The 15778-nt window shown below is 49.4% G+C and overlaps 2 protein-coding genes across 2 annotated transcripts; one reads left to right on the top strand and one right to left on the bottom strand.

Moving 5' to 3' along the window:
- The first annotated feature begins 5745 nt into the window (after nucleotides 1-5745).
- LOC128723298 (uncharacterized) lies at nucleotides 5746-6258 on the top strand. The gene has a single exon (XM_053817022.1). It carries the CDS (start codon nucleotides 5849-5851, stop codon nucleotides 6107-6109), a length of 261 nt encoding a protein of 86 aa, XP_053672997.1. The 5' UTR covers nucleotides 5746-5848; the 3' UTR covers nucleotides 6110-6258.
- A 3757-nt stretch (nucleotides 6259-10015) lies between these two features.
- On the bottom strand, nucleotides 10016-13973 carry LOC128726373 (transcription factor mef2A). Its single transcript, XM_053820178.1, has 4 exons — nucleotides 13548-13973; nucleotides 11607-11705; nucleotides 11427-11497; nucleotides 10016-11339 (listed from the first exon to the last, which is right to left on the bottom strand). The coding sequence occupies exons 1-4, from the start codon at nucleotides 13971-13973 to the stop codon at nucleotides 10016-10018; spliced, it is 1920 nt and encodes a 639-aa protein (XP_053676153.1).
- Nucleotides 13974-15778: the final 1805 nt, after the last annotated feature.

The raw sequence follows: 15778 nt of genomic DNA, 5'->3' as shown, positions 1-15778 counted from the left end.
AACGGATCGGGGCATCGTTTGAAACGTGCATTTCATACACACCACATGGCTCTTTTTACATTTTTATTTCCTGTTAAACAAAGCCAATCACAGATTCGCTAAAATGCCTGCTTTAAAACTCCTCCAATCACGGGTCGGTTCGATCCGAAATGCTGAAGGTATTCGATACCGGATAATTCCAAAGCCTCGCACCCTTCGACAACCCGCTGGGGATGCTTCCCGAGCGGCATCCAAATTGTTACAAATTACCGTCCCTAACCACCCTTGACCATCACGATCCACGGATGGACGACCAGACGAGCGACGAATCCTTGATAAGTTTGCTCGTATCGGTCGATGCGCCGGAAAACTGCCATTTCCCGCCCATCGCCGGGTCGCCAGATCGTCCTAAACGCGCGTCGCCGACGCCACCATACGATATGATTTGTCCAAGGCTAGCCGACTATCCATGCCGGTCCATGTGGGTCCATATCGTAACAAGCATAACAATGTGAACGACCAACAATAGCCCTGTGGGGTGCAGGCGAAAGATGAAATAAAAGCAACACCCGAACGGGGTCAATTCCTTCGGATCCCTTCGGTTTGTGAAAGTGAAAGCCATACCGATGCCTCAATTATTCAACCGACGAAATCTTTCATCCTCGACGGTGGCAGGTGGCGGGAACCCGGGGCCAACCGAACCTTAACCACCCGTTTGCCCGTTGGTAAGCGGGTTGCAAAGAAAGCACATAAAAAAACTTGTTGAATTTTTTATGCGCTTCGTTGTGTGCGCGATATGAATCTTTAGTCGCCCGATAGTCGCTCAACCGTGCGGCGGTGCATGAACCACGAGCGAATATCGATGGAAATGATGATAACGTGTACCAGGCAGCAACGGGCAGGCGTCCGCTTTTTCCGCTCACCACGTTTTGTGGTGTGTCATTGCCGAGAAGCTGTACCGCGGGACTTTGGGTGTTGTAAAAAATGGATCGCCTCTGAACGAATGGATCCTTGGGTCCGCGCGGGGCGAAACCGAACAAGAGCGCAGTGAAAAGAAAACCCGCAAAAGCGACAAAGGGCCACGGATGGGTGGCGTGTAGTTTTCCATACCAATGAGCAAGGGTGTTGAATTTATTCCACTTTTTATTCGCTTTCCACCAATAAAAGAGCAGTCGTTCCCGCTTTGGGAAGAGAAGAGCCCAAACCCCGGGTCTTTTGGGGCGTAGTAATTGCGAAACCCTGGCCGCGATATTGGTTTTGAAGTTCTGCCCGCGAATGCGTTGAAAGTAGCGTAATTTATCACGATCGTTCTGATCGTGTGACGTCATGCTTTGAACCCATTGAGCCCATTAGCAGTGTGTAAAAACTCCGTAGACAATCATGCCCAGCGTACTCTAGAGCTTACTGTACTACTTCGCATCGCACGTTCGTGTTTGTTTTCGATAGAAAGCTTATACATCATAGCAAGCTAATCGTACTATTAGAGCTTTACAAGACCCCAGCAGTGAAAGGCTCCGTGCCCGAAAGACAGAGAGAGAGAGAGAAAAATGAGCATAAATCGCATCTAGCCAAACAAAACTTTAATCGTAAAAAGAGCGCTTACTAACCACTAACCACTAAGCAAGCTAGAGCGTTTGTAAGTAACTGTTCAATGTAACTTCTGTCCGGCCTCTTTCTCCATGTTAATCGGCCACAAAAAAACAAAAGCAGCTTCACGAACGGACTGGGAAGTAAGGGATAAGCGTGAGCAAAAGCATAACACTAGACGAGAGTGATAAAACCGAGCTGTAAATTAGCAACGCATCCAATCAAATCAATCTAACAGCGAGATGTAATGTTACGAGATGGAAGAATAACGAACTCTCGACATAAAAATGAACAAAAAAAAAAGAGATAAATATGTATGCACGTTATAACGAATATTCACTCACAGAAATCCTCTACATTGCCTTACAACGCCTGTTACATCGCGAAGCTGGAAGGAGAAAGGACTCATTCGCTAAAGCGCATCCCATTGATAGACACCTAGTCGTAAGAAATGGCCATGGTCATGGCCAAGCAGAAGCAGCCAACGTGTAGATAGGCGGCCGCAGCAAAGAAAGCGTCTAATCGTCGTCGATACTGTTGAAACAAGTTCCGTACCGGGTAGTGTGAGCGTGTGTGCGCCTGCACACCAAACATCGTCGGGAAAACCTCGAGCGCACTCGAGCGGGTCCCAGGAGCCGATGCGAAAAGCTCGGCGAACGTTATCGTTAACCCAATGTGACGTGTTTTTATGATTATTACTATGGTTATTACTCAAGTAGGCAGCTAGGCGAAATCCGGAAGGGCGTTTGTTACAGCCGATTGGTGAGGCGCTTTAGCAGTAGCGAATGTTGAGCAACTTTTTAAAAATGCATGTTTTATAATGATGTTTGTTAAGCATAACCACCCTCGTGGGTGTCCCTCGTGAGTGGTTGTAAATATATTCCGACAGGTTTAACACACGAGGAGCTGAAGCGAGCAGAAGCTAGCGTCATTTTATTCTTGTTGAAACCAATTTGTGATAGTTGTAAAATGTGTAATGTGCTTGTTCGTTCGGTTGTTTTTTGGCTTCTTTTTATACACCCACACACATTACGCGTAATATTTCACCTAACCCTCACATGATAGACGCAACCAAGCGTGCAAAGCTATACCAAATCAAAATGATAAATGGATGAATGGACAGCACAAATGTACATAATAAGGGCATAAACAAATATATACTCAACGAATAGCTGCTACTGCAACGCATGTATACAATGAAGGATAAATCAAAATGGCACTGTTGTTATGATAATAAACTGTAATACTGTTCGCCAGGATACTTCGCGAATCGATGTGCGTATGAGTGGTACCGCCCGTGGTCTAACAAAAGCTAACATTATGCGATTCGGGTGGTGAAAAAAAACGCTACTTATGAAAAAAAAAACGCACCAACGTAAAACAAAAATGGCGGAAAATGCAAATATAACCCAAAGGGAGAAAAGTTACATGTAAGTGCTCGAGAAAGAAACCGGCTAAGATAAGGCTAGCACAGAGAGAGGCTGAGAAATGAAACGCTAAAACACCATGCAACGGACATGAAAAACCAACTAACTCCTAGGCACGGCAGCAAATTAAGCATACTAATCCCACAAAATAACGGTCCCGGAAGAGTGAGAACCCAACAATAGTTACCGGGGCAGACGGGAGGGCAGCATTCAATCGGTCAAACCACGTTAATAAATGACATTATTTAATTAAAACTGTACAAAGTCCTTTTTTTGTTTTCATTTTTCCCTTGGTTTCACACATATTTCCGCCTTTTACCAGGTCACTGTGCCACAGGAGCGCGTGCTGCGTGCTGCGGAGGTTTGTAAAATGTTAATTTTCTTTCGCCAGGTTTGTTCGCTATGCAAAATGCTACCGGCGGGTGTGATGGCTTAATTATCGACCCACTCGAGCCACTCCACGGCCCAACCGACCCGGAGAATCAAAGTTCTAGCCGTTCACGAGCGCATTGTTGAAATGTTTGCACTGCGGCAAATGAAGAGGAACTGGCCGTGAGGAACTGGCACGACACAGCGCCCGTCGGCACTTTGGCACGTGCAAAATAGGCAGGGAAAAGCCGGGACTGTCGTGCTGCGGCAACTCAGCGACCATATCCTCCGCTGCACGTGAACTATTTTTAAAGGTTCTTTATTTTTGTTTCGTGACAATTATTAATTGCCGCTGTTTAAAATTCCACCCACACACTCACACGTTCGCTCGCCTGGTAGCCCGTAGGATCCTTTTCCTCTTTCCAGAGCCTGTTTCATTCCTGAACGTGGCGTTACAAAGTGTGGTGTCTCACACTTCCCTCAGCGAACGGTCCCGAAAACTCTTCCTAATAGCTGCTTGAACGAAAAGGACTCGCTAGGCAAGCCACGAAGCTCTTCGGCCACCACGCGCTGGGTCAGGACTCCTCGAAGACGCTAACGGGTGAACCTCTTCGCAGAGGGTTCAAGTGCCGCTCGGTGTCGAGAGGGGTTCTTTCAAGAACTATAACGCTTGTGAACCCGCAAAGACACTCGCCTTTGTGTTTGTGCCGAAAGGAACCACTGCGGTCTCGAAAGCGAACGCCTGTTATTCATTCCTTTTGCTCCGAGCGAACCTAATCAAAGTCCTAACGGGTGCCGACGTTGGTATCGCAATACGGTCGTACAATTTAGGGAATGTCAAGTTCAAGTCGTTCCCGCGCACTATACACCATGTTGGCCATAGCAAAAAAGGTCAAGCAAGGACGAAACCACGTTCCAAAATGGACCCAACACGGTCAGCCTAAAGCCATATCACAATAGCAGGTTTGTTCTACGCGATACGTTCCTTAGTGGCTGTCTACTCTTTGCAGGTCCCTGTCCAGTAGTGGTCACTTGCGCTAGTGTAACTGCTTCTATTTGTTTCCATTTTTTTCATTTCGTTACCTCCCTTTCAACGTCGTTGCTCCTTGCTAGTGAGTCCCGTTTTAGCACTGTGAAAGAATTTTGCAAACATTCCCTTGCAGAAAGTGGCGACTGGAAATGGTGCCAAAAATGGAACTGATTGCTGGGAGTTGGAATAAAAAGGCTCGCACACACACACGCACAAATGAATGCACGCGAGGCAGAAAAAATACGACGACTCGACGGCACACGGAAGGGACTAGATTTATGCTTGCCACGTGCAGGCCCTCGTCCCGACAGGCGAGTTGACTGCCGGTTTGGTAGAAAGAATCAAACGACACTTCCTGGCGCCATTCGTCTTCGGCGTACCGCAGCGGCTGCGGGTGCGGCAAGATAAATTAAACCACGCTACATGCCACGAGCTAATTTCTGACACTAGCGAGTGAAACAGCACGGCACCGAGCGAACCACTAGAGGGTTTTTTCCCCCTTTTTCGCCGATAGCATTTCCCTCCCAGCGCTATCGATAGTAAAGAAACCGTCGAATAACCGAGTAGCGTGTTCCGATCACGCAAATGAAAGCCATACCCCAAATTTGAAGCATTCCCAGTTTGAACTTTCCTGGGAATTGTCGAAAATGTGCCCCACATACGTGTCGGGTACGGCAGAACGGGCCGATGTAATATGTGACCTCAGTTTGGATTACAAGGTTTCACGAGTTCTTCAGCCCGGTTTGCATGATGCATGCGAGCACGAAACAATTTATGCAAATGCTAATAAATTTCACCGCCTCGCGGCCAACCGCGGCATGGTAAGAAAACTTCTGTTTATTTCCTTTCCAGAAGCACATTCCACGGAATTCATTACAGCACCAAACGAAGGCTGCACGAACCGTTGTAAAACGATTAATTCAGGTTGACCTCCCACCGGTAGCATATGCACGAGACGCGTGCATTCCCGGCGCGAATGCTCACGGGCACCCAGCGGTCCTTGAGTGGAACTGGAACCTACAAAAGGGGGGAGGCCCAATTTGCATAGCAATGGGTGCATCGTTCGCGGGCGTACCCGATTCAAGTGCACTCTACGCTCGCAGCTCAACCGTAAGGTGTGCAATCACCGGTAACCATGCGAGCGCAACATTGAACGATCCGTGTCCCCGTGAACCTTCATCGATGCCACTCCTGGGCGTCGCACCATGCGGAAGCTCTCCTGGCCCGCTGGCCGGGAAAAACTGTTTACAGTCAATTTATTATTTATACAGCCGTGAATGGGAACCGCAAAGACGGCGCAACTAAACCAACGAGACACCTACCGTACAAACATTGCTGGGCGCGCACCAGGGACCGTGCTACGGGAAGCGTTCTACAAACGCATCTCATCTGCAGTCGCAAGTGGCATTCATTACCCACTGGTTACGCACTCGGAACGAGTGAAGGTTCCGCTACGATGTATCTACTGCTGACGGGCGCCTATCTGTTGCTTCTGGCTTCGACCGGGGATGCAAGATCTGGACCGCTGGGGAAGAAGCCGGAGGTGATGGTCGTCATGATGCAACCGCCCGAGAGCAGTACGTACTCACCGATGGCGGACTTTGGCCGGCTTGCCCAAGGTGCGACTGGGTTCTTGGGACAGTTCTGGAACACTGGAACGCGGCTGGGCGGAGAGTTGTCCCGGCGAACGTTTGATTTCCTGAAAGTGAAGAAATAAACATCAAACAGCTCAGTAGCGAGACCACGGGAAACTAATATTTGCTGAGCAATCCAACATTTACTCTTGTGTGGTGGCATTTTACTGCGTTCGACGATTCTTTTATGATTGCAGGTTACGAAAGAACTCGTTTTCTCTCTCTTACTTAGCTGGTAACCTAGCTGTACATGGCTGTTCTCTGGTCGTATCACAATTTATATCGCAAGAATCAAAGATCAAACAAGCAATATAATCTAAACAACGATCGCGGATCATGCAAATATTAACAGTTGCTTGGCGTGTACGTAACTATGGCGATCGGTCGTAAAATGCTTGCACCTATAAAGTAACCCTGTATGAAATGTTAAGGGAACCAGTTACACGACTCCATTAAAAGCTTCAAACATGAAGAATTGTGCAGTCCTGCTATCCCTTTGCTTGTTGGCAGTTGTCTTGAGCGAAAACCAAACTATCGCTGCGCCTACAACAGCTGCGCAGGAAGACACTACGGCCCAGCCGGAATCCACCGGCGAGGATGAAAAAAATTCCGCAGAAGACGAATCGGAAGCCGGTACTCCAGAGGAACCGAAAGAAAACAACCCTAAGAATGAACCCGATATCAATCCTGTCCAGTTCGTCCAGAAACTCATTCAACAAGCCATGAAGCGAGCCTCCGAGGATATCAGGAAACGCATCCAGGTGATTCCGTTTACCCTGTGATTCACGGTACCGTGCCTTTCGGATGATTACCGACGTATGAGAGAAACTAAAGCCCACAAGCTATGCGTGAATACTTGACAGTGTTTTTTTGATTTGTTTTTCATAATTTAAACGTCCGAAGCGGGACAAATTGATGACCATAAAAACCTAGACACAAAACGTACGCGTGCACATCGAAACATGTCATGATAAATTGCACTGAACTCAATCGAATATCGAACCGCGGCGTGTCCCTGCCTAGGGTTGCCAAAAGAGAGCATAGTTGCGCTAAAAAAGAACACATTTGGGGAGCATAGTATTAGCTAGCACGTTTCGCAAAATTTTACACAAAATATACCTAAACGTTTGTGATTAAAATGGCTCACAGATAAAAGAAAAATAGAGACAAAAAACGACCACACACCATTATCTACACCCTCGCTATGCTGCCGCCACTCGGTGAAATGAAATAAATACTTGTGTCTCGATGCATTCTATCACGATTCATTCTAGCTGCGCCCCTAACAAGAACGTACAGATGGAAAGAACTATTGATCGCCTACCGCCTACCGTCGGCACACGTGTGCGCCTCGGATGAAATGCGTGCCTAATCTACCTATACTGACGAATAATGTTAGGAGGGTGTGACGACCCTCTACCTATTCTGGTACGCTCGGGTCCATTCGCTTACCGCTCCCGGCTAACACTAGTGATAGATAGAGATAAAGAATGAGGAATGAATGAGCCTAATCGTTAAACTACGCATCTTTTTACCGGTAAACATTGGGATACGTTAAAATATATACTCCGAGCATTCGAGCATTCCATCGTCCTGTACGGCCATCGGTTGGCACGAATAATCTCACAGGTGTGTTTTCGACGATATCCACGAGCCCACACATCTGCGGGCCGGTAAACTTTCTAGAACTACAAATGAGGAGTGAAGAATCCGAACTAAACTCAACTAAAATGTCGTCCTCGCGACTTTTGCAAACGGTCGCTGAGATCATTGCCTCGAGCATTACGCGGTATACAGGGGAATAATACTTGCGCTATAGTATTAACCTAACTTTACGAAGGAACGAATACAAGTTGCTCTAAGTCATGCTTAACGCTAAATCGAAACACAATAAACAGCCCTTAGCTGCAAATCATCGACATAAGTATAAACGACATACAAAATAAGCACAGATAAATCACTTCTATAGCTTCTCGTTCCATACGTTTTCTGGAACGTAATTCTTTAAAATTAGTACAATATAGATACCAAATGCTGCTCATTCGCTCTCCATCGCCCATCTTCCCAACTACGATAACCCGCGCTAGAATTGCAACTGTATACAAATCAATCGACTATTTGTTTCACCCCTGTGAAAGTGGCATTCCATAGCTCTCAGTGCATCGTATCGTATCTGCACTGTAGCCGCCACACTAACCTAACGTAATTCTAATTCTAGTTGTCGTCGCACCAAAAAAGGATCTGACATCGCATCGGTTTTTGCTAGCAAATTAGGACAAGAACAAACTAATATACGAACATAATCCTTATCCTCCAACAGTCTTACGAAACAAAATGGCAGCATTTGCATGTCTTGGCGCGCTTCAACTCGCTCGCGCATATTCTTCTTGTAGATGTGTGTCACATTTGCGTGGTGTGTGCCTGAGTAGCTTATGTTATATCCTTTTACAAAATGTTGCTATATGCATATGTATATGTATATCGTACGGAATAGAAAAGAGCATACGGTTTAGATTACCGGAAAGGAAACCGGATATGGATAAGAGTAGAAAATGTGCCACAATGAATGACTTCTCTCTGCATTTCTATTCCCAAACCACATCTTTCAGAATGACAAACGAGAACAATCATCGAGTATCAATAATTAACACACTTTACCAGCATCGTCACCGTTCTCCTTGATCAAGATGCCAACTTGCTTGCTTATAAAACATAGACACGCATTGTCTTACTCCCACTGTTTTCCGTTCCATGTGATCTTTCTATGAAAAATTGACAAATCAGAGTAGTGTCGCAGGTTTTACGTTTCTATGCTCCTGAGTACTGGCCAAATGCATCTACATTCGTTCACTCCCGCCCCATGTTTTTGTTATTATTTATACAGATTTGGTTGCATTGTTCGCTAAGCATCCCAATCATATCGCTAAGCATTCGCTTTAGCCCCCACACAAAAGTGTGTAAATTATTCGCGTATGTCTCCCGTTCGTACCACATGCGTGACATGCAATGGAAATTGCCTACAATGAGCGATTCTTTGACTACAATGAACTCTCGTTGATTGATTCCCTAACCTGCTTCAAAAAGCACATGCATTATGACTGCTTCAGCAACAAAATGACTAAACCATCACTCCTCGTCCATCTGCTTCTCTACAGCAAAAGCACTGCGAAGAGATGAGGTCGTTCATTGCAATTAACCTCTCAATAAAACTGTTCTGAGTGCTGATATATATTCCATACGTGCGTATAAAATTGTTCGTGTCCCTCCAGAGGCCGGACCAGATAGCGGTTCTGCATCAGCTTGAGGTTAATACACTAGGGCTACTTATACCAATGCTCTACCAATTTGCTAATGATCGCTCACTTTTGGAGCAAAAAGCAGTTCCACGGCGTAGCGAATACGCACCATTACGCGCGATCGCGCGCAATTTGTTGCAATGGAAGAAGGATATATTCAACCCACAGACGGCTTCCAAAGTGCAGGCTAAGGTTCAGGTTGACTGAATTAGCCAAAATATAGCTAAAATGTTCACGCTTGCTGATTGATCATCCATGCTACCAAAAAATGATGGAAGCGTATCCTACATTAATCCGCATTTACTATTTCCAGATCATTGGAACGATGCACTGAATTCGAGTATTTGACACTGCCTGCTTTCGAGTATCCGTACAATATTTACAAATCACACATACACCCACACACATACACGCATACCTTCCCTTCCCACACACAAGCGCACGCGCACACAATAAGATCGTACCCATCGAAACTTTCGCTAATAAACAACCCGGACCAGCTCGACGAGAATCGACTGAATAATACTAAAATCGTCAACTATCCATCAACTACCGACCTCGGCCTCTCGCCCCAGGCCAGCTGCGGCAGGGACGAGCGGGTGAGGAGTAGGGAGGAAGGGTCCTGCCCAGCCGAAAATATCACATGCCAAGGAGCACATCCGGCCACATTCGATCCCGAATTGCTCTCCCACACTACTTCGCTGCGATCGTGGCCGTATTCGTTTCCAGAATTTCTCCCCCACCGCTAGAAGATCCGCCAGTTGCGCTTCCGGTGCCCTCTAAATGATACGGATGGTGGCGATGAGCCATGCCGTGAGTGAGGGCTTCGTCCGCGAGACCTAGCACTTTTCCTTCCGGCGGTCCCGTCGACACAGCTCCGGTCGCTGCCGGTGTGGCTGGGGCCGCACTTGTCGGTGCGATGGCGCTGGGAAGAACGCCAGCCGCTAGAGGTTGCTTGGTTGGGGTCGATGGTTCCTTCTTGCTGCCACCATCCGTCGTCGATGAGCTGGAGGATGATTTGTTTCGTCGGAAAAAGTTCAATCCGCTCTTTTTACCGCTCGGTTTTGCCACCTTGGCCGGTTCAGGTGTGCCATCGTTGGTTGGGGCCGGTGTTGAAGTTTCGCTACCACCATTCTGGACCGCCTTATCACCACCACCTCCGGCAGAAGCGCTCAACTGCGCGTTATTTCCACCGGTACCATTCACACTGCCACCAGTAGTATTATTGCCCCCAGTGCTGCTGTTTTTCGACGAACGGAACATGGGAAAAAAGTTGTGACCGGACGAGCTCTTTGTCGGTTCCTTTGCGGGCACCACGGTAGCGGTCGGTACCGGATTCGTCGGAGAAGATTGTGGCACAGTTGGGGAAGAAGACGAGGTCACTGTTGGCGCGTTCGCATCATCCGTTGGCAGTGTTAATCCGTTGGTCTTGCCGACTGTGGCCATGTGGCCGCTCCCGCTGCTAGAAGACAGTTTCAGACTTTCGGTTTCCTTCGCCAACCCTTCGTCGGTGCTGTTGTTGCTGCCCGTCGCGTTACCACCGTTCACGCTCGAAACGCCCAGCACGGAAGGCACCACCTTGCTGGTACCGCTATCGCAGCTGCTACCATCCACGGCGGATATCGCTGAGATCGATTCAATACTGTTCAGTACGGAGGAGTTGTGGCTGTTGTGGTTAATTGCACTTTGTTGTTGTTGATGTTGATGATGAAGCAAGGGATAATGCTGCTGTTGCTGCTGCTGCTGGGACAGTGGAAAATGATTCTGCTGGTCGGGAGAATTTGGAAGCTGATCATGTTGTTGCTGATATTGCTGCTGATGGTGCTGCTGCTGCTGCTGATGTTGCTGTATGGTGTGCTCGTAGCTGGGGGCGCTGTCCGGCCCAAACTCGGTGTACACGACTAGATTTTCCGGCGGACCGGTATCCGACCGTCCCTTATCACGACACGCCTGCACCGCGTTCCACACATCCTTCAGCTCACCCGACAGGTCGCGGTCCTTGAGTATTTCAGGTTTTCTAAAATAGAAACCCAACACCAATCAGTAGTATAGCAAGCGAAAGTCGAAATAAAGCAAATGCGATCAAAAATCGTGTCGTATTCACCTCGACAGGTGCAAGGAAGGATTCATGGCCTCAACGAACTCGCACATCAAATCCACCAGGTTGGTTCGTTCCTAAAACAAAAGCGATAAGCGTAAATGTGGGAAACGTGTGGCAGAGCACATAAAAGAGCACGACCCGGCACGTGCGTCCGTTGGTCGCTTTATACCGACGTGTACTTACCGGTGTGTCAGGACATTTACGGCCGGCCTTCTTCAGCACCTCCGGGCTGGCCATCACGGCGTACACCAGGGGCGGCATCTTCGGACTGCCAGGCGGAATCTGCGTGTGACCAAAGAAAGGAAGGACAAAACAAAAATGAAAGCATAATGATGATGAAATGAAGAAATCCGCCAACCTCTCCGGCGGTACGTTACATTTCGCCCATTATGTGCGAGTGCCAGCCTGCCGCCTGCCCAAAGAAACACGGTTCGGTGTGCGAGCTTTCATTCATCACACTTTGCCCGCGCTGCTGATGGCGATTCTCGGACCGGTACTTCAGCCTTGTGGTGCTTTTCACGCTCGCCCCGCGACTCAACACCGCATCATAACTTTACACCGCATTAAATTTCACTTTTATCTCCCACTTCCTGATGGCGAGTGCCGATCGAAGCTTTCCGAGCGCTTTCGTCGTGTGTCTCGCCTTCTGTTTGTTTTTTTTTCCTGCTCCTCCCAACCGATCGGAGGGCCATTTCACTGCCAACCTCTCTCGCCTCCAGTTGCGATTTTGTGTGGCCATTTTCCATTTCATTTTCCCCACACCGAACTCATAACGGCACGTACACCGCGTGGACGCATTATCGCCTTACTTCCTACCGGCGTGTTTATTCAATTTTCGTCTACATCTTTCCACGGCAATTCGGTGGCACTCCTGCTCACGCGCTTTTCGTAATTCGCGACTGCATGGGTTCCTTTCACCCCGCCCGTTAAAGGGTGTTCTGCTTGCCTTTTTCCTCATAAGCATAATTACAAGACACGTTTCACCCCTCGACCGGTGGATTCGCTTATGTACAATTTAATCGAACGCCCAGTGACGCAGGGAAGCGGGATAATTTGTTTGTTCTGCGCAAACGAGCAAAACGCTAAACTAACAGTTAATTTTTAAATTGGATCCTTTCAACCAAATTTTAAACGCACAACCGGATCCGAGCCGTTGCCAGAGCGTTTACATCAGTGCTCCACGGAATGGAACGTACGAAAGTTAAGGACTGATCGAAAGTGCATTCATTCGCTACGCCTTTGTGCGGACTAAACGAGCTGCGGTTAGCGCGTTATGGGAACACCGGCCTCACGCGGTTGGTTCTTTCAAATCGACCCTCGCGAAACGGGATAATGAATTTGGGAATCGATTAAAATGGCCGCCAGCGCTGGGTGGAGTGGGTGGATTGGGCTGTAGGCCCCGCAATTTACCCCGTAATTAACGCTTCGATTCGACACCGTACCGCGATTCCGATTAGGGCGCCAACACAGCGAAAGCCAATCTCTGGAGCCTCCTATCCTATCCGCCTCGCGCTAATTTATTCGACGCTCGCCCCACGCGGCACCGCGGATAAGGTGTGAAAAATCATTGGATTAAAGTTTTCCGCTTTTACTCGGGGCGGATAAATTATCGGGCGCGTTTCATAACCCACCCCTGGAGGTGGCGGTGGCGTTTTTACGTAAGCCCACCGGAATACGGCTGTCAGCGAACCAGCAGCGTACGGATGAAGCCATCAGCGGGAGTGATTCCTTAATCTTGGTTTGGAAAGAAGAGAAAAAAAACCCACCCCATCTAATGACAAAGGAGCCATGGTGTGCCGGGAAATGCACACCACCCCAAGAGTGTGGCCTTCCATCGCCTGTGTGTTCTTTTCATTGTCGCGTCGCCGGGATTTCCTGGCACGCGCGCGCTCATTGCAGCAGCAAGATGTGTGCGAGATTTCTCTGCCGCGCAGCACATTTCTTTGTCTCTCGTGGCTGACACGCGTGGTTTTCCGATGCCTCGATGCGCCATAAATCAACATGGAACCTTTCTCAGCCACCCAGAGGCTTCCCCGACGGCTCGATCGACAACGCTTTCTACCCCGGCCACTCACCATCCCGCCATCCCGCCATCTTCTTCTCACGCGTGTGGTTGAAGCTTACCTTGCCCACTTTCATGCCACCGTACAACGGTATCGGTGCATCCGGGTTGTCCGGGTTCGCGATCCGCGTCCAGCTGAGCACGTTGATGAACACCTCCTTGCCTTCGAGTGTCTTCTCCTTGATGCACATGTGCGGTTGGGGTGGATTCTTGAACGTCTTCGAGGCACGCGACCGCCGATGCGGGAAACTGTTCGGGATGCCATCGATGGTTAGATCCTGCTGCTGCGCTTGCTGCTGCTGCTGCTGTTGCTGTTGTTGCTGTTGCTGTTGCTGCTGTTGATGGTGCAGCCCTCCTCCGCCAGCACCACCACCTCCACCGTAGTGCTGGTAGTCCAAGGCATGGTTCGGTCCGTTCTGGTGCGCGAAGTCGTTCCTGGAAGAGCTGTTCTGCCGGAGCGTAGCACCCAACTCCGGCGCTGCATTCATCGTAGCGGCAAAAGGGAACGCACTAGCCCGACTCCTGACACTGGCACACCGCGATCACAACCGGACATAGACCAATCCGCTGGCGGGCCACAAGCAACTCGGCGCGAAAGGCCCCCCCCCCCCCCGTAGAAGAAGACACCCAAAAAAACACAACGCACGTGCTGGCGGATTGGCTCCTTCGATTCTCCTGCTTTTCACGGCCGCCTACGATGCTTTATCGATATTCGTAACCTGACACACACGCACGGAAAAGCGAGGCGTTTTCCACCACTAGCTGTGGCACTCGGGCACGGAATGATACGGGCACTGGTTCCAGGAATGGTGGTTCCGTGCACCCACGACCCACCCCACCGCGAGCAGAGCGAACGAGTCCTTGGGCGGTGGCGAACACAGGGCGCGCGAGGTGCAACAAAGAACCGCCGCAGAGATACACACAGAAGCCAGAAACCCGAATGGACACCGAAGCAACGGCAGACGTCGTCCCGATGACGGTCGCCACCTACTTGGATGCACCACGTTGCACCAAACAAGCGCTGCTGTGCTGGCTGCGAACCGCGAACCACCAGACGGCACACATTTGCATGCACACGTACACAGCCACACACACACACACGCGCGCGGGCGCGAGTGTGTACACACTTTCACACAAAAACGCACACCACGTGCGCTGGGCGTCTGGCGTGCTACTGCTGCTGCTGCTGCTGCTTTGTAATTTTAAACTACGAGAGCATGGCGCCCTTCCGAGTGGGGGGGGGGTGATGTCGGAGACACTCCTTGTGGTGTTTCGATTTCCGGTCGACGAGAGCAGCGCAATAAGTGCCGTCGTGGTGTGGCCGCACTTTTCTTTTGTCTCCGGGTGCCCTCCTCTTGCTGCTCGTCTCTAATCACAGTGCTGCTCTACGCGGCAGACGCGGAAGTCGGCGACGGTAATGCAATAAAATTGCATTTTTTTCTTCGACAGCAGCAAACACACGGCACCACACGGGGTCACGGAGAGGTTGGTTGACGATCTAGAAGACCGTCCGTGCTCGCGGTCGCGTTCGAGGTAGTAATAGTAGGCTGCGATGGAAGATGCTGTCTTTGCTTGCTTTCTTCCGGTGCAGGACGTGGAATGTGATGGTAGAGAGCTTCCTTTTTGGCCAGACACGTCTAGGAGAGATGGTGCTCGATCGATACGGGTCCAGATGATTGGTCGTTTTCCCCCTGGAAGGTACGATGAAAACAAAGAAAACACGAAAAACGTCATGCAATGGCGCGGGGAAAATGCACGCTCTGTTCGGCTCTCGCACGTCGCGCGTGTGGGTGTCTGCGTTCTCGGCGCATATGTACATAATTATGTGGGGACTATTTTTGGACGCATTGTTTACACGCACCCACTGTGAACTACTCCCGCTTACACCTGTCCCACTACCACCTTTCCACCGGGTGGTGCGTCGTTCGAGCGGAAAAACAACAAACCAACACTCGTGGAAAACGTGCGTATCGGGACGGAAAATCCCTTAACCGAGGTGGGGTTTTTCCGGAGCGGTGCTTTTCCAGACCACTCGGACAGGAAGCGCGCACACAGCCGTGAGTGAAATGGAAACACAACAAATCGTGCCCAGGGTGCCGTGCGGCCATGCGCTAGAGGAGTGTCGCCGGAGAGTGCTTCTTCTTCGTGTTATCAGCGTCGCCGTGGTTGGCAGTAATGCTTAGCATACATACACGCACAAGCACGCACGTAGGCATGCTCGAAACCGAAGGAAAACTCGTGGCTTTTCCACGACGCAATCCACATCCGTTTTCCCTGCACCCGACCCAACCCA

The sequence above is a fragment of the Anopheles nili genome, chromosome 3, assembly GCF_943737925.1.
Source record: "Anopheles nili chromosome 3, idAnoNiliSN_F5_01, whole genome shotgun sequence".
Taxonomy (NCBI): domain Eukaryota; kingdom Metazoa; phylum Arthropoda; class Insecta; order Diptera; family Culicidae; genus Anopheles; species Anopheles nili.
The sequence above is the reverse complement of the archived record's forward strand: the minus strand, read 5'-3'. Positions and strand labels throughout refer to the sequence as shown.